We start from the raw sequence: 26,857 nt of genomic DNA on the forward strand, positions 1-26,857 counted from the left end.
GATAATAATCGATAATGAAATTCGTTGCCAACGAATTTCATTATCGATTAGTTGAATCGATTATTATCGATTATAAAATGAGGGTTTTTTCAGAGCAAACGCTCTGAAAAATACCCCTCATTATATAATCCGTTTGAGTGACTCACAGCAGCAGCTCCTACTTACCAGTCCCTCCCTGTAATCACTGTGACAACTGGCCCCGCCCCCTTCCTTCTCCCAGAAGGCCAGAACCACATGGCTGTGACACTCATCTAACTGTAAGTATAAAATTAATATTTGGGCTTCTGAAAGTTAGGGGGGGGGGTTAATTTAGGGGCAGTTATGGTTAATGGGGTGTTTAGGGTTAATTTAGGGGCAGTTATGGTTAATGGGGTGTTTAGGGGCAGCTACTGTTAATGGGGTGTTTAGGGACAGTTATGGTTAATAGGGTGTTTAGGGTTAATTTAGGGGCAGCTATGGTTAATGGGGTGTTTAGGGTTCATTTAGGAGCAGCTGTGGTTAATGGGGTGTTTGGGGTTAATTTGAGGCAGTTGTGGTTAATGGTGTGTTTAGGGTTAATTTAGGGGCTGTTGTGGTTGACAGGGTCTTTAGGGTTAATTTAGGGGATGCTGTGGTTAATGGGGTGTTTAGGGTTAATTTAGGGGCAGTTATGGTTAATGGGGTGTTTAGGGTTAATTTAGGGTAGTTGTTTTGATGGGGTATTTAGAGTTAATTTAGGGGTAGTTATGGTTAATGGGGTGTTTAGGGTTAATTTAATGATGAGGACTGAGGGTTAATTTAATAAAGTTAACTTAAGGTGCAGTTAGAGATAGGGCAGACTAATGGGAGGGCAGACTAATGGGACTCTAAATCCTGGGGGCAGTAAAGATTAACCCAGTACTTATTTATAAAAGTATGGTGTCAGTGTGCTGTGAACGGGTCTGTGACTCTATGAGGGGAATATGAGATACGGGGTATATGTGGAGTGGTATATGTGGGAGGCAGCGTGGCGTGGTATATGTGGGAGGCAGCGTGGCGTGGTATATGTGGGAGGCAGCGTGGAGTGGTATATGTGGAGTGGTATATGTGGGAGGCAGTGTGGAGTGGTATATGTGGAGTGGTATATGTGGGAGGCAGTGTGGAGTGGTATATGTGGGAGGCAGCGTGGAGTGGTATATGTGGGAGGCAGCGTGGAGTGGCATATGTGGGAGGTAGCGTGGAGTGGCATATGTGGGAGGTAGCGTGGAGTGGCATATGTGGGAGGCAGCGTGGAATGGTATATGTGGGAGGCAGCGTGGAGTGGCATATGTGGGAGGTAGCGTGGAGTGGTATATGTGGGAGGCAGCGTGGAATGGTATATGTGGGAGGCAGCGTGGAGTGGTATATGTGGGAGGCAGCGTGGAATGGTATATGTGGGAGGCAGCGTAGAGTGGTATATGTGGCAGGCAGCATGGAGTGGTATATGTGGAGTGGTATATGTGGGAGGCAGCGTGGAGTGGTATATGTGGAGTGGTATATGTGGGAGGCAGCGTGGAGTGGTATATGTGGGAGGCAGCGTGGAATGGTATATGTGGAGTGGTATATGTGGGAGGCAGCGTGGAATGGTATATGTGGAGTGGTATATGTGGGAGGCAGCGTGGAGTGGTATATGTGGGAGGCAGCGTGGAATGGTATATGTGGAGTGGTATATGTGGGAGGCAGCGTGGAGTGGCATATGTGGGAGGCAGCGTGGAGTGGCATATCTGGGAGGCAGCGTGGCATGTCTGGGAGGCAGCGTGGCATGTCTGGGAGGCAGCGTGGCATGTCTGGGAGGCAGCGTGGCGTGGTATATGTGGGAGGCAGCGTGGCATGTCTGGGAGGCAGCGTGGAGTGGTATATGTGGGAGGCAGCGTGGCATGTCTGGGAGGCAGCGTAGCAAGCCTGGGCTCAAATGTGCATCAATTGGGGGGGCTGGTTGGGAAATAAAGACAAGAAATGCATTTTATCAAAGTTTTTTTTTATTCTGCTGTTTGTATTTAACATCATTTGTTTATTAAATTATTTTAAATAAATGAAAAATTTACATTCATTTTTTTTATCCGATTAATCGATTAATCGACAAAATAATCGGCCAACTAATCGATTATGAAAATAATCGTTAGTTGCAGCCCTAGAATGAATAATAAACAGAAGCACGCAGTATGCCCGCTGTATCTTTTCTTACGTTTCATTTACAGGTTTGTGAACTCAAGAAATAATTATTACCGATCTTTTATACCCCTTTATAAACTGCTTCTTTCAGGTTATAAATTCTAAAGCAATGTTAGCTTGGTGAAGCAATACGGTCTTCAGTCGAACTTGATCCCTCTTATTGGGCCAACAGAAAAAAAAGATATGAAGTTAAAGTTAAATATAAGAATTGTGGACCTCAGAAGTCTCTTCCGTAAAAAACTAAATTCCATCTGAAGCAGAGACCCCCGAGGTCCTAAAAGCTTCTGTAACTTCACATCTTTTTCTGTGGTTGGACAACATCAGGTAGTACAGCGCTACGGAATTTGATGGCGCTATCTAAAACAATAAATAATAATAATAATCTTCAACTGAGGACTCTATTTTCTCTTGGGCTAATATAGTATAAGCGTTTTTCTCATTGAGCGACATTTCCCCTTCTGATGTTAAATGAATATCTGAGTTACATTCAAGTAATTGAAGCTTCTGAAAGTCAGTAGTATGCGTGGATGTTATCTAAAGCCTCACTGAGAGAAGACCAGGTATATAAAAAAGACATTTAATATCGGAGCGGAATTTGGATTGCTTTCTTGAGCTTTTAAGCAGACAGACAGGATTGAGATCTTGGTCACTGACCAGAAGTGAGAATAAGCTAATGGCAGATGAAGCTTCAATCATGACTGTCTCTGTCTCTAAGATCGAAAGGTTAAAGGGCTTGGCTAGCTTTGCTATAATAATATGAGAATGTTTTGCGCAACACCTTAAATATTATTATTATTTTTTTTTATATATAGCACCATCATATTCCACAGAGCGGTACAACGGGCAAACAGGACATAACAAGTAGTATATATAACGTAACCATTTGATTTACAGAAACAGGTAACAAGGAGCCAGCTGACAATCTAGACGGAGTTGGGCTAAATCCACACAACGATTTATAAAACACACAGAATAAATATTTATGTTTCTAAACTCGTGTGTAAATGTCCTCCGCAGGAAAGTACAATGAAAAACAATATACAGCATGCTGATGTAGTATATAATTAACACACATGATGGCCAAAGCGATACTTTTGTATGCCAAACATCACGTGACAAAGAGATGGACTTACCCATCGTTGGAGCAGGTAAGGAATTCCTCCTTTATTTTTGGATGCCAGCACCCTCCATTAAGCATGGCAGTGTGACCCTGTAATAAAAAAGGAAATATATAGAGATATATAGATATATACACACATACATATACACACATACACACATACACACATATACACATACACACACACATACACACACACATAACATGGCTATTTATTTTGCTGATAAACACATTCTACTTTTAAGTACGTTTTTTATTGGACCCAATTAAACGTTTAAGAGATGCTCATGTATGTGTAACCGCAGCAAACATGTCTAAGCAAAGGCTAAGTGTCTAGCGTGGCCACAAGTCATTCGTCTGTGTATAGGGTAGGAAAAGGGTATATTATTATTTTTATTGTTTTATATAGCGCCATCCTATTCCGCAGTGCTGTACAATGGGTGTACAATTCCACATGCAAACAGCACTGTAGTATAGCTTCATGTCACAACTTCCACGCACTGGCCAGGGAAACAAGGTTTTCGCAGGGTGATTTGTACTCCGGTGTAAATAGAGCGGCAGTCCCTTCTCGCTCTGTATCTCGCTTCACAATCTCCAGCTGGCATTAGTGAGTAAACGAAGTGACATTCCTGGCACCTTTCCCTGCCCTTACTTACTATTTCCATTCCCCTCCCGTTCACTTTTTCTTTTTTCCCTGTAGTATTCACTAGGAGCTTTAGCAGACAAAACAATACGATGTTTTCCACTGTCTGAGAATCCTCGCGCTCGTGTCCTCATCCTGCGCTCAGAAGGTTAACAGCCGGGACGGCTGCTTATTTATTTCACCCCCATGTTAAAAGGAAAAGAAATCAACGGCCACTGACCCACCACTCAGCACACCCTCACTGTATGAGCATCGCCCTTTCTGTCATCACTATCACCCTTTCACACACCCCATTTGCTCCTACGGAATATCAATCATCTTCTTTACACATCAACGGCTTTCCTAAACCTCAAAGAAAGGCTTGATGGCTTGTTGGACAGACGGATCAGCAACAGTGAGCTCCCCTGTGACCGTCTTCCCCAAATGCTTCATACATACTTGGGAGGAACAGAAAGGGCCGTTGGAACACAGGAGTGATGGGAGTGATAAAGGGCCATTGGAACACAGGAGTGATGGGAGTGATAAAGGGCCATTGGAACACAGGAGTGATGGGAGTGATAAAGGGCCATTGGAACACAGGAGTGATGGGAGTGATAAAGGGCCATTGGAACACGAGTGATGGGAGTGATAAAGGGCCATTGGAACACGAGTGATGGGAGTGATAAAGGGCCGTTGGAACACAGGAGTGATGGGAGTGATAAAGGGCCATTGGAACACAGGAGTGATGAAGGGCCATTGGAACACAGGAGTGATGTGAGTGATAAAGGACCTCTGTACTCCTATAAAGATATTCCATTAAAATTTGATACACAAGGTGTGCCATTTTTTGATGTCTTAACTACTTAACAGGTAACTATTAAGCAAGATGAAGAAAAACCCGATTATGGGAACGTTCCTCATATGAAATATAATTAATACTCTTACGCTTATGACGCTTGCCCACGCCGCAGATCTCCATACCTTTGTATTTGCCATATCCACAATATACTGGTCGCCTTTCACACACTCCATTACAGGAAAGCCGTCTCTATCCAAGACTTTAGCCTGAGAGTTACTGGCAACTACGAGGATCACATCTCCGGTGTTACTGTACTGCAGGGACTTTATCTGATGGCTACAGAAAGAGGAAAGACACAGCGAGAGTATGCGTTATCACCAAAGAGATCAAGTTTCAATGCAGAACTTATCAAAAAGTTGGGTTAGTTGCAGAAACACAGCCAGGGTTCTCATTTTGCAGCTCTGAATAGGGATGGTGAATAAATACCTTATCATACTTTCTTACTGCATATTAAATATCACGTAACCGGCGATTTGACCAATGTCCTGTTCTAATGATGAAGTGGTACTAAACGGAGCAATCGGCAGAAATATACAAGGGTTTACAAATTAATTTCTTTAACAAATATCACTATATATTATGATTTGTAAAAGTAACAGTTGATGGGTCCTCAGTACGGAAGAAGTACTACTAAAAGGACCTTTTACCAAATACAGCCCCCTCCCAGAGAAGAAGGTGCCCTGGCTACTGGAACTTGTAAACTTCGATGAGATATTGAAGTATGACACAGTCTCGTAAACCAAGACAAGCCAAAAAGAGTCAGGGCAGGCAACCGTAGGCCAAGACTAACCCGGGGTCTCTCTGTTCGTTTATTCTCTCCCTTCCTTTTGCTCCCATATTTTCTCTCTCTTTTTTTTCTTTCTTCTTACATTCTCTCCTTTCTTTCATCTCACTCCCTCTCTTTTCACACCATGATCCTTTCTCTACATCTCTCTTTCTTCTCTCGCTTATCTCCCTCCCCTCTTTGACTTATTTCATCCCTCCTTTCACCATTCCTCTTCATTAGGAATAGCACCTCTAAAGTTAACAAAGGGGGGGACCCAATAGTGGCAGTCTATTAAACTCGACTGATGGTATGGATAACCATGGTTGTCAAAACCAACACTGGGAGCACAAAGATGGAGAGCTACAATAATAAAGAAGTTTATTTTAAAGAAGAAATATTTGGAATAATTCAACGTAAAAAGTCGTTGCTGAACTTCTTGGTCCCATCCCCGTTTAGCCTGAGGCAATGTTAGTGAAACAAACATGAAAAAAAGACATATTACTGGCCCTTTAATAATTACTTTTTCCAGTTACTGCAATTTTATGATAATATGTATAGCTAGCGATCCCCAAGTCCATCTTGTTTTATTAAAACCTCAGTTCTATGACGACTCAAGGTTACCTTGACATGGCCTTTATGAGCCATCGTAAACCCAATTGATTCATTTCCAACTTTTGGTTACTAACCATTCAAAAACGTCACAAGGCTACCTACATGCGAATAAATAGTAATGGAAAAAATAGATTACTTATTAAATAGAAAACATTTCTATAGCATTCGCTGACGAGACGGTGAGCCATAGGCAAGGAATTTAAGGCAACGGGTTCCAAAGGAGATTGATGGGGGAAGCTCGAGCTGCACCTGGTGTGTCAAAACATGGAGTATTGTATGGTTGTAAAGGGCACCAGTCAGCCATAAGTGTTTAGGTAAGTATATTTATCTATACATTCTGTTGAACAAATCTATAGGTACCTAACTTAAATAACTAACCTGTGTCATCTATATATATGTGCTTATAAAACAAAATCAAAAGGTCAAACACAGTCAAACTCTACACGTGTAGAGCACAAATACTCAAAAAAAAAAACAAATACATTTTCACCACCAAGAATTGCTTAAATGCTTAAGTGGCCACGCTTAAAGTTTGCCTTACTACTCAATTGCTCCCGGGCTGGCAAAGGAATATAGCTGCGAATTCTCCAAGCCACCAAGGGGAGCGTTGAGTGGATGTGCAGAGACTCTGCATTAACCGCGTATTTCATTAAGAGAAGCCGTCATGTAAAAATAAACGAACAAATAAAAGATGATCGTTCTTTTAACAGCCCATACCCTGGAACCGTCATGGAGTAATAGAAGTCTATTGAAACAAAAACAAATGGTTCCGTCTAACATATCAAAGACGAGGCCGGACAGGGCTACGGCTTCACTTACTCCGGAATGCCAAGGCAGCCGGCCGGTGAATTACCCGGAATAGCTGAAATGTTAATGTTCTAGATGAAACATCCAAACCCTAACGTCAACTGCCCTCGGTGGAGGTAACAGACAGAACTTGCATCGGTATGCGGCGTTCCTAAGAGAGGATGTCAAATAGCATGGCGCAGAACTCATCAGACATGTTACAATGTTCCTGTAAATGGGGGTACATGCTTCGATGTACGCCACATACCACGGCTTTATTCTGCGACAGCGTTACATGACGGAACGTACTCCGCATTCTTACAAACCGGGTTACTTGTTACAGACACCAACACAGGGATAGGTAGCCATGATTCACAGCGACGGTGCCAAGTACCCTGCTCTGTAGTGTATTTATATAACCATGAAAAACTTCTTCCATCGCTTTGGTGATGAATCGTGACGGCTGTCCAGCATGACCCTTTTTTTATTACAATTTGCAATTCCAGAAACTACATGTTGGATTAAAAAGGCGACCTGATCCTTCCTTTACAGAAGCAGAGGAGCTTTAAAATACTGATGGCAGACCATTCAGCTCATCATGCTTAGGTTTAGGATAGTCATATGCATCACACGCATGTTCTGCCGGGAAGCTGTTCCACTTAACTAATTTTTTTTTAAAGGAAACGTCAGAGCGTTTTACTTTACTAAGCCTCTGACCCTCTAGGTTTTTACTAAAACCTCTTGTCCTGAAGTTCTCCAAGCCATATCCACCTAGATTCCTCCGCCTTTCCTAATTTCTATCCTGCAGGGCATACAACAATGTAGCTTCCCTTCTCTGAATTTTCTCCAGAATCTTTACATCCATCTGGAGATGAGCTCTCCAGAACCACAATACTATAGGTGAGCCCGGGACGGTGCATACGTATAAGCGTCTCCGGTTAAAGGCGCCATCAGGTCACCGCAAGAGGCCAGATGAGAAAGGAAGAAGATGGCCTTATGGCACTTTTTTGGTGTCCACATGGCCTTTTGGAAAACGAACTGGGTTTTTAATAAAAAATTTTAAAAAATTGGGTACCATTAAAGATATCAGCTCCGTCCCTTACCAAAATTACCAATCTGCCTGGGGGGGGGGGTGTAGAGGAAATCTGATCTAACGCTTGTTTGAGCAGGGTCCTCCTCAACTGTAGTTCCTATAAATCTAGTTGTTATATCCTGCTTACCCATTGTACAGCTCTCCGGAATATGATGGCGCTATATAAAACAAATAATAATTCAAGTAGTTCGTGGGACTAAATCTCCTGCTGTCCAAGTTACTAAACCATTTTTAAAACAAACAGACAAATATTTAATAGTGAATAACGTAGGTTCACATCACACTCACACATGATTTTTTTCTTTAATACAACCATTAATTCTCCCAGCACGAGTGGGAGGTCGCCCAGTAAGAGCCTAATTAATAACAGGTGCGGAATATTAAACTGGTGCTTTGAACCAGATCAGGTTACGCACACTTTGTCACCCGGCATGTTAATGCGGTTCTATAAATCAGTACTTAGTATGAAACCCAATACTTTAAAGGTATACTGTTCCTGGAGTGTTGAAAAATGTAAAAAAATTATTTAAAATGAATGAAGCTGCCAGTGGTTTCATGCGTTCGTTAGGCGTATGTAAATGAATTAGCGTACCAAGGCCACCCTGTTTCCTTCAGCGTCCCCTGCGTTCTGAATTAAAATCCATTACTGACATTATGAAATATGTTGGAGATTTACAACAGGAAAAAAAGGGGCAGACTAGACGGGCCAGATGGCTCTCGCGGTCAAATCACACGGATCTATCTTTAGGTGACTTTAAAGCGTGGATATACTTTTATAGCACAAAAAATAACTTCGGTTTAGGTAGACAGCAAATGTACATATCAAAAGGGGGAAAAGGAATTTAATCTGCTGAAATCATCATCATCATCACAATATGCAAAGCAATCATTTGATATGATTATTATGTATTCCGCTGTAATAATAATAATAATAATAATAATAATAATACAGTAATATTATATATAATATATATAATAATTATATATAATTAGGCACAGGAGACGCGGAGGCAGAACGCCTGATTTTATTTCAGTAGAAAGTCTGCTAGATAAACCTTTCATGTCCCGGGTTAACCATCACATCACTGAAGGGCTAGCGGAATAGATTGTTCCCAGATGGTGACACTTATACTACTGATCAAAAGTTTGGGGTCACTTAGTTGTTTCCATGTAAAACAGGGGCATTTCTGGCTGTAACATAATTGCAAAAGGGATTTCTAACCATCAATCAGCCTTTTAAACTTGGATCAATGAACACAACGTGCCATTGGAACACAGGAGTGATGGGAGTGATAAAGGGCCATTGGAACACAGGAGTGATGGGAGTGATGAAGGGCCCATGAAAAGATTTCATAAAAAATAAGCCGTTTCCAACATTTACAACATTAATTTCCGCGCTGGATTTCTGATCCATTTAATGTTATTTTTAATGGACAAAATATTATTTTGCTCTCAAAGTAACGTTTAATTTAAATCACTCACTTTAAAAAACGGAACATTTACAGAGTACAGAGTACTTCCATTAGGAAAAACGGGCAAACTAGATGGGGGAGGGGTTCTTATCTGCCGTCAAATTCTATGTAGTTGAAATGTTCCTCATTGCTTCTCTGCCACACTTGTTGCCCACTTTCTTTAAAATGCACAAGACATTTACATGCTTTCGGTACAAATGAAGGCATTACTGATGATTTTATCAGATTTTATTCAATACTAAAAGTAAAAAGATGCCGACACCTTCCTAACAGAAAGAGAAGCCCGGGAAGAAGATCAGATATCTTCTAAAACCTGGTTCTCTGAACTGTATTTAAACATAATCGATCATCTGCTGTATTTGTGTATCTTACAAAGTGGCGTTTGTGTCATATTAACATGCTGTTTAACATACACACTATGTATAAAGCAGAAAGCATGCGCAGACTAGTTACCCTCATGTAACAGTGGGTATGGAGGCAAAAACTGAGAAGAACACGAAGCAAACTCACCATTCACACGGCTGAAGCGATCGAAACGCCTGCAGGGAGGCATCCATTCCGGCAAAATCCCAAAACCTAACATCGTAATCAAATCCACCGGTTACTAGACGGGCGCCGGAGGGGTCCAATCCAAGGGCAGAGACCTAGGAGCAAAATGCATTGGGGTCAGAAGCTCCGATGTGAATTAACGACTCTGCACCGCATTCACAGGCACAGGTTTATTAATCTCACCTTGGCTATTATACGGCTACTCACTTAATATAAACGATACATTATATCACCGCTTGGAAAGCAACACTTAACTGCTACAGAGCCGAGCGGCTGCCTTCTGCGCCCTGAGCCCGGAATGATGCAATACTATGCATATCACATAATATCTCGTAAGTTTGTTTTTGGGGTATTTTTTTTTTTTTATTTTTTTTTTATAGCTTTAACATTTAGCTACGCATTTAATGCTTATTCCCATGATGCATCAGCGGAGGCCTCCGTTAATGAAATCGGGGAGTGATACAAGTCATCTCTTCACATTGCCTACTGATTATGGACATGCGCAGCTTTTGAGGCTTTTCCTATGAGATGGTGAAGATGAAATTTAAATAATCTACTTCTTTATAAAGGAGCCATGCCAGATAAACGAGATAAAGATATACCTACGGGGGCCTAACTGGCCCAATCACCTAAGATAAAGGACACATATACCTATGGGGGCCTAACTGGGCCAATCACCTAAGAAAAAGGACACATATACCTACGGGGACTAACTGGTCCAATCACCTAAGATAAAGGACACATATACCTACGGGGGCCTAACTGGCCCAATCACCTATAGTTAGTATAGTGAGCCCCATTGCATGGACCAACATAGCAGGTGATGAAGCCTCTTATAAAAGTCTGTATCCCCTATGCCATACAGGACGCCTTTTTTGCAAACAGAGGGCATGGCAAGAGGCAGGGTGGTACGGAGTTAACCGCAGGGTGGGTAGAAGCAAGGGCAGGACAATTTACCATGCAGCGTGTCGGGATATGATATCATGCCTTGCAGCATGACATCATATCCCGACGCGCACCTTTATATAGCGCTGTGAGACTGCTTTCCATTTCACATCTCAGCGCGCAGGTGAGTGGGGATCGGAGGAACTAACCAACCGCCCCAGGATACCCACTGCCTGAAAGCCCGGGACAGAGGGGCTGCTCGGGGGACCGTGCCCCAAAAATGTTTACTCCAGAGGTATCCGGATACATGGCAGCTGCAGCTCCTTCTGTCTAATCGTACAAACCACATGTCTGTACAAGATTAGCCTGTCAGACCCGCCACCCAAGCATAGCCAATCAACATGTCAGCGAAGGGTTAAGGTCTGAGGCATGGGTGATTGCTTTCGCTGGCCCCGAGAGGCCAGATGTCTCTGTAAGTGAGCTGTGAACACACTTGGTGCAAACCTAGCTGTCTAATCTTCAAGAAAAGGGCTCTGTCTCTCTCCCCTCCTTTAATCTGGGGTGAAGAGCAAATACATTAATCACAGGACTATGTCCAGTTTTCTTTCTGTCGGTCACTTTCAAAAGACCCCCTGGCCACAGGTCAGCCTGTAAATGAACAAGATTGAGAAGCTAATTTCCAGTCCCCAGCTTGTGACCAGGGGCCTGTGGTGACCTGTGTCTTGCTCTGCTGAGTGGGTAAGTGCAGGGGTGGAGGGGCAATTTCAAACCATTCTTCTAATAAACTGCCCTAAAATGATCCTAGGTTTACTTTAGATTTTAGGGAACATTTGTGGGACTGCTGCCTTAACAGATTTTAGGGAACATTTATTAACCCTTTGAAGGACACAGTGAATTTTTCCATGTGGGAGACTGGACTACTTTTCTGGCATCTTGCTGTAGTTCGATTTAGGTGAAAATGAAGGTTTTATTTAGCGAAACAAGATTTTATTTTTTTTTTAATTTAAGACAAATTAAGCTATTAATACCTACCTAGTTTATGGCGAACCACGCGCCCAATTATGCTAAAGAAACAAAATATAGATAGAACATATAGATGTTCCCGAGGATGCCACCCTTTTTGCGGGCTACAAATCCTATCATCGCCAACATTCTGGCTGGGGGTGTTATAAAAACGTACAAGTCTGATTTTGTTTTTGACATCTTTTAATCTTTTATACTGTGGCAGATTATGTTGTTATTACTGCTTGTATTTGAATTCACAAACAGGAATATTTTAATCATTCCGGTTTTTAATTACGCCTCATAACAAGAATAATATGCAGTATATTACAGGCTGTGATAGGCTTTTAAAAAAATAATAATATTTATTTTTGAGAAAACATCTGAACATGGCGGGTCTGCTTAAGCTACAGTACTCTCAACACCCTCAGCCAGCATTCAGCTGCTGAGGGGATGCCGTCTCCTGCTATGTAGTTAATGTACAGGGATGATGCCATAAGCACGACGCAAAGAGAGTTTTCAGCTTCCACTTTGCTAGAAAAAAACTCTTTTCTTTCTATTCTGTAAGCGGGAGAATCTCAGTGAAATGAAGGCCGAGCGATACCGGCGTCCGATAAATCACGGTGTATATCCCACTCCACCCGCACTTCAGAGGTGGAGGGAACGGTACAGAACGAGGCTTCGTTAGAGGCAATCCTGGTTATTGAAAGTTCTCTTGTCAACGGCTCGGAACTCTCCGTCCCACGCACAGCGGCAGATTATTAGAAATCCTACGTTAACTAAGATATGTCACCGACACCTTTATTATTTGCTACGCTAAAGGAATGAAAGGCACTTTGGAGTAAGTATTTATGCACGTTCACAGAGGATTTACGATACAATCCTCACCTCTAGTATTTAAAACGAAAACTAAAATTTTAAAGGGAAAGTTTCACTATATACATATACAAATAAAATACTTTTATTACACATATATATATATATATATATATATATACATACATATATATACACACACATATATACATACACACACACAGTATACAGTATGTATATATTTATACATATATATATTATATATATATATATATATATATATATATATATAAAACATTGCTTATGTTCTTATCACTTGAACTGGAAAGAGTGTCTGGGCTAAAGCCGTAACTCAATAAATAATCCGCCATTTGCTTTTTGTTTCTTTAATGTTCAGATTTATATTTTCCGAGTCAGGTTCGCCAAAGGTATAGTGATGACTGCTTTGGAATCCACCTCTCAGCCCAAGTAAGAAAAATATACATAGATTTTTCTTTTTAATGATTTTAAAGTGAAAGACAAGATAAATAAACTAGACACCCGTGTAAGAGTTTACCCTGGAAAAAAGCTGGACTGTTACGGGGTCCCCTTAACTTATCGTAGATATTACAAATGCGTTCGGCACTGTCGGTTTATGCAAATACGGGCTTTAGGTCAGGACCGCTCAAAAATTGGCCGAGGACTCTATCTTATTCTCGTAGCGGAAAATGTGACGATTTGAGGAATAGTGCGGAGCACCTGCAGATGCGTTATTCATAGATCAAAGAGCAATGAAAACAATTGCTACGCAGAAGACTCGTACAAACTTACGGTCTTCGAGCCGTGCTGCAGGGTGATTTCGTGTGAATCTGGAATTCGCTTCACTGGATTCTGTAACAAACAAATGATTAATAATAATTAATAACAGTAATAATGTAAATGAATAACAGTAAAAATAACCTTAATAATGTAAAATAAAAATAACCATAATAAATAGCATAATAACAACCACAACATAGTAACGATAATAAACATATTATTATGTTTATTAATAATAATAATAATGACAATCTGTATCAAATAGGTGTATGTTTTCTTGGCAGTTTCCGTGGAGTTCCAAGCCATCTATATTGAGCATGCGCCTGCCTACAGCATTATTCCTCTGCAACAGAAAAGCTTCCACCTGCAGAATACGAGGAGTTAAGTGCGTGATAAGCGTAATAACGTTAACTATATGATATTTGGACAAATCCTATAAATAAAGCGCTTTTCACAAACAATCCCGTTTGGCACACAGGAGGTTGAGCTGGTGCTGTCTTGGGTGGGGAGTCCTTCAGGGGTCTTGGAAAGACCAGCAGGGTCGGTAAGTGGCCTATTTTTTCCGTGGAATAACAGCGGCTCTGTGTTATAATGTAATCTGCCCTCAGAGCCATCAGAGATCACTAAGCAATAGTCCTCCTGCTGACTTTCCTCCGGCCCCCGGGGGCATGTCATACCGGGCTACACTCTCACGATCAAACTGTGTTGTTAAGAGATGCTTTCACTAATCCTTACAATAAAACGGTCACATAAAACTTTGAATAAGAAGGAAAAGCTAAAAAATCTGCCGGGACTGCACATCTATAAAAGGGAAATACTATAGAAACTGTCGGTACCCCATTTAATGGGCTTAAACCCATTGTACAGCGCTAGGGAATTTGATGGCGCTATATAAAATAAATAATAATAATATAAATAATAAAAACAAGATTTTATTGACACATTTTGAAGAAAGTTGGTCTTTGACTTAGTACGCGTGTGCTTCATCTAACAGATGCCTTGATTTACTTTATCAGAAGCATTGGGAGTACAGCACAGAGCTCACCGACAAGGCTGCAGATCACTAATTATTACCGTTAAAAAGCAATACTTTTAACAGGTTTAAGACGACGATGAATACAAATTATTTCTCTGATTTCTCCCTGCTGTTAGGTTTATGAATCCACTGTAGTTTCTCCCCAAAATAACAGGCAAAGCCAAAAAGTTTTTTGTGTTTTTTTTAAATAAATAAATAGATTTCTCTAGTAGCCATTAGACTTGTGCAATCGTTTTTAGACAAATTTTATTTTTAATGAAAACTGCCTGTTTTGACCGTTCGTACCAATGAACGAAAATGAGGGCGATCTCCAGCTAAACCGATGAAAATGACTGCAAGAGTTCAGAGAAGTCATCATGATTCCTCCCCATGCGTAGCCGCCATTACAAGCCGTTTTGTCGCTCGTTGATGAGGTAAAGTGGGAGGGGCTGTGTGTGGGAGGGTACATATTAATGACTGATAGGTAGAAGTAGCCAAAAAACAGGGGGTTGGTCTCATTAATGGGTATGGCTGTGATTGATGGGTCCAACAACCTGTAGGAGTTTTTCCTTTTTTTCACTACGGCCAATCAGTCAGTAGCAGCAGTTATGGACTACTACTACTGCTGCAGAACCTCTTTGACCATCCTAACTCTCGTTTGTTACATATTTTTGGAATGGATTGGATGGAAACCATAGTTGCCAAAGGAAAAAAACTATCTTTTACAAAGGAAGGTTTAGCTCCGCACACCAAAAGATTTTAAAAAATACATAAAACAGGGCATACAACGGAAATGTCGCAAAGCAATGACACATTTGGGGAAAAAGCTTGATATCTTCTCCATCATTTGTTTCTTGTATACATTGTACAGCCAATACACTGTTTCTTGCAGCATGCTTACACCTGTTTGGTAGGCCTCATATTACACATTTGTATTATTTGAGCCTGTGACTAGCTTAGCGCACCGACATTTTTTCTTTTCCCTATCTTCTCCATCACCATGGTATAGATCATTCTTCAGAAGAGTACAACTATTAATGTGAATAGAACAACAATGCCATGGCGATGAAAGAGAGGGGGAAATGTTGCACGTTCATAAAATATATCAATATGTAGCAATGATGTCATTATATTACATAATAAATAAAAGAACAAATATTAAAGGAGAGGTTATTAAACTAACACAATGGAACCAATCAAGACATAAACAGACCCCATCATCGATATTGTGCGTCTGATGCACTGTAGATCACTGAAGCCTGGGACCGCAATATCGTATATATATCATATCGTATATATGATATCATATATATAATATCGTATATATCATATCATATAATAATATTGTATATATAATATCGGATATGGACGTCTTTCCTCCCCTTCAATATGTTTTTTTATACTGATGAGGAAAACGGTCTCATTGAAAAAATCATTTAACGAAGTAGTAGCGTTCTATTACGTATGATAACTACAGTATGTAAAAAAAACATAACGGTGTATATAAGATGCATAATATATGTATTGTAAATGTATAACATGCTGCATGTATAATAAGTTTGCAGGTACCTCTGAACAGTTACTGCAAGTGCTTCCAAAAGCAGCTACAGCCGCTCTGTTTCTGCAGCTTCTACATTACTAAACCATGAGAATGCCCATTAAACAAAATGAAATATATAGCAAGAGTTCCTGGAAATCAAAAATGGAAAACGCTAAGAGTAGAAAGCCGGTGCATTAAGAAATCAGAAATCTAGAAAGCTCAGGGTAACACCGACCATCACGTGCTGGCACGCACCGAGAGAACCCTAAGATGTCTCACAATCACTCGTGTTCCCCAAAGGTTAGACGGGGACCAGGAGCTCTATGAAGACCATGTTCCCAACCAAGCCCCGGCAGCCACCCAGGTCATGCCCCCATTTATCTTAGCAAAGTCAATAAGAGAAGGAGCCAGAACGTAGAAAGATGTTCAGCCTGCTAAAAATATATGGCTAACATTCCTGTTTCCTCGTGGAATCCAAGATGCACAGTGTTGCATTTCAGACAAATCCATCAAGGAGCGTGCAATTAGAACTTGGTCCACGTTAGTAAAATTCCACGGCTTTGCGTAACGTCTAACATGTAATGCGATTTCCCGGTTTGCTGGCGCGTCTTTTAACGTGATAAATCAAAACACGTATTTTAATGATAGAAGCTGAGATGATCATTTTTTTCTCGAGTGCCTGTGACGTCAGAACAGTGGAAACAGAAGCGAAACGTCTTGTGTAGCACTCAGAATCTCACGTACTAAACGTTACCAAGTTAAATGACCCGTACTGGGTTCCCAGCAAGTAGAAGCAAAAAAAAAACAGAGATGCAAAGGTGTGTGTATAACAGAGACACCGTTCATGTGTCTGCTCTTCATAAGCTCTAGCTCCTTCCTGGAGCCATCATCTCGCCAGTCAGCCTATGTTCAGCCCCATGGTGCTTCAAAAACTTAATTAAGATGATGGTTTCACTCATAAGAAGCAAGAGTCTATGTTAATTCATATATCTTGACAACATGCTATTCTTGCTTCAGGATTTACATCACATCGTGATGTCATCCATCACAGTGCCTTCTAAAAGAATGATGTTTCTGGTATTCGCTGTAGATTTAAAAACTTCTTCACTACAAAATCCCAAACCGTTAGAGAGGGGGTCTGGACAATCAGGAACAAGAAAATTGTTTATTTAGATGCTACGAGGCACAGCAGCGGGAATGTTGTAACCATCGAGACAATCCGGATTCCTTCAATTACAGAGGTTGGCCAAGCACTTTCAAAGAAGTTTAGAATATTCAGACTTTGTTGCTCTTTCCAAAGATGCAAGAAGAACATGATATTATTGTATCAGCCTTGGAAAATGGGGGTTCCAAGGCTGATACAATAATTTCCAGCAATTCTACTTGATCCGCTTGACAATCCTCATCCGCTGATTAAATTAAATGGTCTTAGTCTGATGGTGTGGTTCATCTTGGCCCTGCTCTCCCATTCTTACCACCACCCTAGCTAAATAGGTCTGATTGATAGATTTGCAGGTATTAAGCTTACTCTACCAGAGGAGTCATGGCTTCTAAAGCTCTTCAGGATACACGGACGGGTAAAATGAATCCACTTTCAGATGAATATGTTTCCATCCTATTTACCATATATCCTTTATTTCATTTATAGGACTCCGTGGTGTTGTAGCTTTAAACCTAGCGTGACAAGAGCCTCCTCTGTCTGTAACAGAATTGGTAGATTTTGCTGTTGCAGTGACGTACATCTGAGATTTAATTAAAGACAGGAGACGAGTATTATCTCTCCCGGCTTCAACCTTAAGTAATTATTTTGCCTACGTCTCTATGTTATCTTCTAGATTAATCTACAATCAGGTTCAATGCACCTCTCTACACAGTTTATAATGTGTATTTGGAAGAGTTATTCTTTCACTTCACATCGTGTTTGATCAAGTTTACAGAAAACAAAAGATCTCCACACAATATTCCCCATTTTTTTCACCCCCAGGTTCACCAGTTTTTGAGAGTTACAACCTCAATTACCCTCAGTCTGGCTGATAGTGACTGTAAATATAGTCCACATTTGCGCATCTGTCTATTTTCTAATTTCCTTTGTTAGATCCTACAAATTCTGAGGAATCCTAGGTTTCCCTTCATGGATCCACTGATCCAATATCTAGGAGGTCCACTTAAATACCCTGAAAGGGTGTGAGTCCCCTGACACTGACCCTTTAGTCACACAGTAACATTGGAAGGACCTAAAGAAAGTTGGTGGATGAATCCCTCCACATCGGCCAAGACAAAGCGCTAGGCATTGAGGTCCATTAAGTAAAATCTTTACCCTCTATGAGGCTAGGGCTTCAATAAACACATGGATACGTCCATCTTTAGAGGTTGGATTAGCATTGCACCTGTTAGCTGGTAGGTTTTGTAGCCATTGTACTGGGAATGTTGTCAGCATCCACCCAATCTCCCCAAGTCCGCTCCTTTACAGAGCTCTACAGAGGTTGAATGTCAGACACCTTCAGAAGGGTTTCGGTCTTCATTCTTCTATGGTGACTCAAACACGTAGCAAACATGTCATCTTTGGTCCGTCCACTGAACTAGTTGTGGAATTGGATGCAGGTCAATATGGCTGAGGTGCCCGTTTTGGAAATGTGGCTACAGTAGACATGTTGTCTCTAGATGAGTCTACGCATCCACTGTTTGGCAGGTTGTCACTTACGTTTTACCGATGACAAACCGCTTTGTATTCTTTAGGATGGAGAACATTTTGTCTGTTAGTCATTATTTGGTGCGTCCCTAGATCTAGACTACATTATTATTGAAGCGGAATATATGTTCAATACGATTGCAGACTGGATTTCGAGATATTCAACAGATTCCTTCAAGTTGAATTTCCACATCAAATCCCCTTCCACTTGTGGGAATTCCACGTCTCTGGAAAGGACAAGGAAGTTTCTATGGTCCATGTAATCATTTACAGAAATCCTACTAGATTCCTGGACAATCGGAACCCACTAATCCAATCCTCTTTGCCCTGATGGTATGGCTCACCTAGGGCTTTGCCTCCATTTTCAACCACCACTGTAGCCGAGTAGGTCTGGTTCTATAGATACTGCATCTATAGATACTGGCTTTTGCTGGCGCGACTTCTAAAGCCTTTTCTCAGGACGTGGATTACAGGATATTCTGCGAGCGGCAGACTTTCAGAGCTTTCTGCGAGTGCGTCAGCTCCTGATACGTTAGGGGCTTCCAGGATTACCCCGTTTATGGATTCGGGGGAACATATAGAAGCCTACGTTTGGGTCCACAGAGATTAGCTCTGTTATGGATTAACGGTTTGTATGGGTTTTAGCGAGCTCTCTTTTGTAGGGGTTGGTAGGTTCTTCCTTTAGCTTGCAATCTAACGTCCATTTGTCAATGCTGTCGATATGTGTCTAGGGTACGAGTCTGTTGGATGTGTTCACAGCGACACCTACTGGTCAGAGACAGAGAGCCCCTCTTCAAATTTGCCAATAAAGGTGACAGACTGCAAACCTTCTAGAACTCTTCAGGTATAGCCTTGAAAGCTTTCAATCTATTAGACTACAGTCGGGCAATAAAAGGCTTAAAAATCTTTATCAAATGTATACTTTTATATTTTCAAACTCTTTTTAAGTTATTATTGCACTATTCTTAAATAAATGTAAATGATAGTTTATTGATTTAGACAATATAATTATATTTTACCGTGCCCTACAAACAGGACATAAGACCTGCATCCCAGACAGGCGATGAGGTGGGTCATATATATATATATATAATCTAGCTGGCGAAAATATGTAAAGGGCAAAGCAACATGAACGGCAGTCCTGTCTGAAAAAAATGGTTCAGGATCATATCCAATTCTGTTTTTGGCTCTGTCTAGTTGGAGGTTAAGTCGCATGTTCACAACGCCTGAGTATGTGGGTCTCTCTCATATATGTGAACACGCTTACACGTGTTATATTATTATGGTTTATTTCTATAGTGCCATAAACATCTTTGGGGACCTCTCATGTGTTTCTGATGCCAGTAAGGTCATGGTTGCATCACTGGACTCCCAATAAAATGAATTTTTTTTTTTATTTATATTTAAATTTTTCCTATTGAGTCTCTCCTAACCTCAAGTGAACTTCTTAGACCATCTGATCTCTCGAGGACCGCCAGGCGCACAACTACTAATAGGCACAGCTTTCAAGGACGTACCGGTGCGTCCTAAGGGGGTCGAAAGGGTTAAAAAGCCTTTCCAGTTTCTATGACAACCATCACTGCCTCTGTTAGTGTCACATGACAAAGGCACAATTTTACATGAGTAAAGGTTTAGAGCGTTCCAGTAGTTATGTTTCTAATACTACATTTAATTACAAACCTATTAAACTAAGCACAGCGCTGCAGAATATAATGGTGCTATAACCAAGCTATAAATCAATAAATCAATAAAAATAACATATTTAATGCTGTCTGCTGTACGGTCATGTCAAGTTTATTATACGGATTATTATTATGTATTATTTTATACATTGTGTCCATGTCGCTTGACATGTAAGTAAAACATACCAAAAGTGCCCTTGAATGATCCAAACAATAAATCAGGTATTTTTTCAATGCCTTCCCCATGTTGGCGACAAAGGTTAAACATTAAGTGGGAGAAAGAATACGGAATGTGATGGAGCTCATCCGTTCCAGCGGACTCCCACATCACTGCTAAGCTCCCCGACTCCTACATATTCCTTCCAACAATGACTTCCAAAACGCAAGCGTGGAGTAAACCCCACTTCCCTAAACACACTTGTGTTCACGTAAACACCGACGAGACACTCTGATGTATGGACAAGACCCAGCGCCTCATCGCTAAGGATGTTGACCAGTAAGTAACATCACAATACAAACGAAGACAGACAGACAGACAAAAAAAGGAACAACAGGCTAAAAGCAAACATTAAGTCTTACAGCTAACTTCAAGAAATAAATCTTGACAAATTACCAAAATATAGTTTTTCCATGTGTTTCTTCAATATCGCCTACCAGTTTTAACTAGTTCTAGGACGGAAGGTAGTTAGGGGGTGGCCGATGAGAGAATTTCCACGACCATCTACCAAACTAAAAAATAGCTGTAACTAAACTTAGTGTTATATATATGTGTGCGTGTGTGTGCGCATGTATGTAATATATATAAATGGGAAAGGTTTAAGACACATGTCTCATTACCCATGCATGATGCAGGGTCAAATAGAACTTTCTTGCATTTGGCTACAGACTCCCTATTTAGTGAATAGACTCCCAACATCTCTCCTTCCTTATCGTTACCATCATTATATTTGTTAATTCTTTCCTATCAATTAAATGTTTACATAGGCTTCACGCGGATCAACGACACATGTGCATGGGGGGGGCGGAGGGCAAATCAAGTCATCAGTTGACTAATAACAGGATTTCGGATTAAGGTTAATCACATGTCTGCCAATCAAAATGATTGATTTCTGATTGAAACACCTGCACTCGAGGTGGACCCGGAGGACTAGAACTGTCCCAACAGTGGATAAGGGGGTCAAAAGGCTTACGCTCATCAATAAACCAGAAGACCCTACCCATGTGTTCAATTCCTGAATTAATCCCGGCTCTGCCCCGTACGCTAGGAGCGGATACTCCGACGAGCTGCCATTTCCAGATGTTTGGAGGCGTAAGAACAAAAACTCCATTAAGAAAAAAAACATCTGCTTCCAATTGACATGCCGACTTGATTGACTAAATATCTCACCCGGCGTTCAGTTCTCAAATAATAACAAATAACTCGCGAACATTTTTAGGATTTCAATGATTTGTACAAAATCCAGTGTCAATAATTAGAATCCTGCCATCGACATCCCTAATGCTCAAGTTTTTATTAAGAAACATTGGACGGGAAGCTTTTCTGAAAACACAGTGCCTACGATGTTACTATATACAGCATCCCCGTATGTCGGCCCTTATAGGAACATATAACGTGACGGCTGATACCAGCCCATCGCGTGGGCGCCGGGTCGTCACCGCGAGCAGAAATAGTTTGCCGGTACATAGGGTTTGGGGGAAATTTCTGTCAATTTTTATGACGCACACTTCACCGGCTCCAATAAAACCAATGGAGAAACAGAACCCTCACAAGTATGTGTTTAAGTATATTAGTGTGTGTGTGTGTGTATTTTATGGTGTGCGTAAGTATCTTACTGTCCATTAGTATGTATGTTACCGATTGTAAGCTTGTTAGTATGTGTGTTAGTACACATACTTGCTCCTAGAACCAAACCAGTTCTGTGAACCCCTGGCCATTCGGCCAATCTAGCTGTAAAGACTCAAACCTTAAACGATCCTTGGTCTGGTCTTATAGTCAGGGTAGCCGTACGCCCCGCATGTATTGACCTGTCGTAGAGACAAATACGCTGTAAAAGCTCACTGATCGTGTGTTAGTATTCTTGGCACCCGTTGTTGCGCAGTTTTTTAAGAATCAACAGTAGTCTTAATACACAATTGTTTCTTCTATTACATGTGTGTCTTAAGGGTTACGAATACGACTCATAAGAAGACGATCTAACCAAGAAAAATCTAGGAACTTTGAAATAAACAACGGCGTTAAAAATTAGCACTATGGAAGCACCTATATATCATATACAGATCGGTCTCCTTTGAGAGATTATATATATATATACACACTCACACACATACAAAATATACAATATACATACATATGTATATAGATATATATATATTAAATTTTTTTATTATTATTATTTTATTTTGAAAAGAAGATTCCATTCGCCTCTATAGAAGAAGAGAGACGCTCACAAAAATGGCAAAAATGTAAAATGTCCCTTCCACGTATTCTGTTCCCAAAAGAACCGGAAAAAAATATTCCCAAATTTGCATAAAGTTACATGATAGGGAGTACGATCCAAGTATTTTATCATTTCCGCTTTAATGCCGAATCCTCTGTTTAAGGGACACAATTGAGCCCAGACAAAAGGTCATTTTTCAATGCGATAGAATCAGCCCAGAAGTCTGCGCTACGTAACGCAGGAATACAAGGGGAACGCCCTGCTCCCATCCCTGACGTATTTTTAAAACTTTAAAAAGCTTTTTCAATTGTGTTCTGAACGAGGATGGGAAAAGCTCCGTACCACCGCAAGGTCAATTCCTCAGGATGCGTTTTTAAGTGCAGCGTTTATGTAGGGTCAAGTGGATCAGCCGCCAAAGAGTTAATAAGCGCCTTCCTCTTAGTCTGGAGATGGCAGCCTTAAATCCGAAATCATGCAAGGCCAATTTCCAACATTAACCCCTTAACATTAACTACCGCTAAAGTAGAGCGACCTCGGCCCTGACCACCATGCAGTAGTCTGAAGCAGGTGGTGGCTTTTTCCGTAAGGTAGGAAGGTGGTCCCAACCCCACCTGAAATATTGGAGGGATATTTCTGGGATAATAATACTATAATACAGATCAGAATCATTACTATCACATAAATGTGTTTTGGTACCACCGTGTTAACGGGTCACTTAGCTGGGCTTGCATTATCGGCCCCCTGTAAGCAGACAGATAGGGGGCATGAATGCATGCAACGTTACTGCAATGGGCCACTCGACTCCAAAGCAGGGACTCCCTCCGCTCCCCGCTTTCTAGAGATATCCTTGTTGGATACATTTCTAAATCCAGGCCTCGAGGAAAAGATTTGAAAACAAATCAAAGTTATTTATTAACGCGCAGGGTAAATGTCTATCCTAATCTAAGCCGAGACCAAGGGCCGATGAAGATTTCAGTCTTAATATTAGGAATCACGGGCAGACTAGATGCTGCTTAGTTCTATGTTTCTGTTACTTTGGTGTCTTATGAAATGGTTAGTATTTTGTTTCTATAAATTCAAGCATTGAGTGATTGTGAAAGGTGCTCTAATGTCGGACTATTACTCGGACCGCAGGGCAGTCCACACTGCGAGAGTCACAGCGGTTTACAAGCACCGTCTCACATTTATAAGTAAGATTTCGCGTCACATCCCTACCATCCTAATCAGGAGTCAGCTACAGCTCTCTTAAACGTTCCTATAAACCGAATTGGGTGCTTGAAACGGACAGACTGATGGCTTTATCTTCAAAGGGCTCCGTAACAAAGTTACAGTAACAACCCCTGTGAGAATAAAAGCTCTTACTGCCCTCTAGTGGACGCTCCGGCACTCTCTCTTATTGAGTATGGACTCTACCCCTCAAACACAGTTTGACAGCAGAAAAGAGTCAGTTGGTGCATTGCTCGTTCCTGGGAGATAAATATACATATATACATATATAATACATACACCTGTTTACAATGCAGAAATTATACAATGACTTACAGAGGAAGCGATCTAATTCCCAGCACAGACATCATGTGTCACGGTGAATGCCGGATAATTCATCTATTTGTTTAAGGTGCAAATTATTTCTGCTTCCCTGCTCCGGTTACTTCGAACATCAGCATTTTCCATGATGCTTGGATACCAGCCCTGTGACTGCCTCCTGATACCCTGGCCGCCATTAGCCCTGGGGGCCGGCTCTGGGCGCCGGCTCTGGGCTGCGGTGTTCCTTAATCCCATTGTCATTGGGGTCAGTGATGAGCATCGAGCTACTCCCTCCGTCTTATAAATCATCTCAAAGTGAGCAGTCGGGCCGGAGGGCTTTTGGAAAACTCCTACTTAGAAGGCATTCTGTCTTTTTTTGTATATGTTCCTTTTACCTTAACACCGAGGTCTCTGCAGCCTCCCCGTCTCTTTGGGACAGAAGTGCTAGAGAACCACGCAGTGGGAGGACTTCAACGCATGGCTCCAATACCTGCACACGCATGTACAACATCTTACACGCAATAGAGAAGCCCAATTAATGGAAGATATATGCAACACTGTCTATTCCCATTACATATACAGATATAAAGATACCGAATTTGTACAAATGGCCATACACACACACATATATATATATATATATACACACATATTATATATACATATGTATATATACACACACATATATATATACACATATATACATACACACACACACAGTATACATCTCTTTCAAACAGGGCAGGGTGAGGTGGGGGGGGTCAGAAAACTGATAAATGCGCATCCCACTAAAAAATGTTTAACTCTGAATATAGGGTACACAGACAAATTGTGCAGCACTACAGAATATGACTGTGTTATATAAAACAAATAATCATTTAATAATAATAGATGGCGTTAAAACACAGGCCTCACATACAGCCAAGTGTCTCCATCATTCTTTCCTGATACAGCGAAACCGCGACTGCCTGTTACGGAACATAACGCTCCGCTTAGAAGTCACAATCACTCTAAACTACATTTTCTAAACTCAACGAGGACCAACAACCCAATACAAAGCGCGTGCCAAGTGCAGAGACATAATAGTGTGGTACCGGGTAATTTATATCGTGGTGCTAGGCTCGCCGACGTGAAATATGTGAGCGGGGGGATTCGTTAAAACGAGGGGGCCGTCTGACCTGGACCAACATGAAAGTTCTGCACTTGGCACACGCTCAATACCACCCGCGATGCACGTGTTTTTTACTCTCTCACTTTTCTCTGTGTTATGACTTCTGTAAATAGGCAGATAGTGATTGTGATTAATAGAATACAACGCTAAATACTAGGAAAAGAGTTAAGCCATTTACCATAAAGCTGGTGCAACTTGACTTAATCTTTGGATCCTGCATGAAACCCCCCCCCAACCTCACTACTTTTGCCACCTTCTGCCACAGATCTCAACGACCTGTGAGTTACCGGTAAACATTTATACTAAACAACTCCAAAGTATTAATTACACTGATTTTCTCAGCAGCTCTTCAAATTGCTCATCAATCATAAGTAGCTCTCATTAAAGGTTCTCTATACAGAGCCACGCGAAAAAGGGGCCTAAAAAATAACAGCATTATATATATTGTGACAAACCCTATAGCATGAGGGCCATACATGTCACTTTTAGGGGTCCTAAGCACAGTCCTCTAGGGCAATCAGAGTCAGGAACAGCAGCTTTAAACAAAACAGCGCTTTATTTTAACCACTTAAACCCCAAAAACCAAATCATAAAAATAAAACCTAGCTCCCAATTGGAGCCCTCTCTAACTTAACTACGCTGGGCCGGACTGACCGGCCTAATCACCCACTAACTCAACCTCCCAGCCAGACCCAGCTACGCCAGGCTCTGGAAAACCTCCCCCAGACAACACACAAAATGTCCGGGCAGGTATTGCCTCACTTAGCTCAGGGATTGTCTTCTTCAGGGCCTCTCCTTGCCCTGGGAGCACAGGGAACTTCCTCTTCCCCCAACAGTCTCCCTGAGTATCAAGCTCCAGGGGTTTGTAATGTCCAGCACCTGGGCCTGACGCCGGCCTCATAGAAATCCCGGACCGGATCCTGCAGATTTCTTGCCTCCTGGAAAACCCGGCATGGAGTTTCCACAGAATGGGGGAATGGAGCATTGGCCCACCCTGCTCTCCAATTGCTCCACCCCAGGGACCCATATGTATAATCTGCATAGCAGCTGTACTCAGATGCCATGCTAATCATCTCCCTGGGGTTCACACTGTCACAATATATATATATATATATATATATATATATATATATATTTATAATACACACACACCCCCCCTTTACTTTTGCAATACTGCTGATGCGGTTTTCACAATGCCGCTGGTTTCATGTAAAAACAACAGCCAATCACAATCTATCGCTGAAGA

At 41.3% G+C, this 26,857-nt stretch overlaps 1 protein-coding gene across 3 annotated transcripts in view; it reads right to left on the reverse strand.

Annotated features, from left to right (window-relative positions):
* WDR70 (WD repeat domain 70) overlaps positions 1-26,857 on the reverse strand; it is a 109,191-nt gene that overhangs the window by 76,913 nt on the left and 5,421 nt on the right. For all 3 annotated transcript variants that reach the window (XM_053448116.1, XM_053448114.1, XM_053448117.1), the window contains 4 exons: positions 13,562-13,621; positions 10,010-10,143; positions 4,893-5,046; positions 3,303-3,379 (listed from right to left, as the gene is read on the reverse strand). In XM_053448116.1, the coding sequence (XP_053304091.1) occupies positions 3,303-3,379; positions 4,893-5,046; positions 10,010-10,143; positions 13,562-13,621 (425 nt within the window). The remainder of the gene's footprint in view (positions 1-3,302; positions 3,380-4,892; positions 5,047-10,009; positions 10,144-13,561; positions 13,622-26,857) is intronic.

The sequence above is a fragment of the Spea bombifrons genome, chromosome 1 (genome assembly GCF_027358695.1).
Source record: "Spea bombifrons isolate aSpeBom1 chromosome 1, aSpeBom1.2.pri, whole genome shotgun sequence".
NCBI lineage: Eukaryota > Metazoa > Chordata > Amphibia > Anura > Pelobatidae > Spea > Spea bombifrons.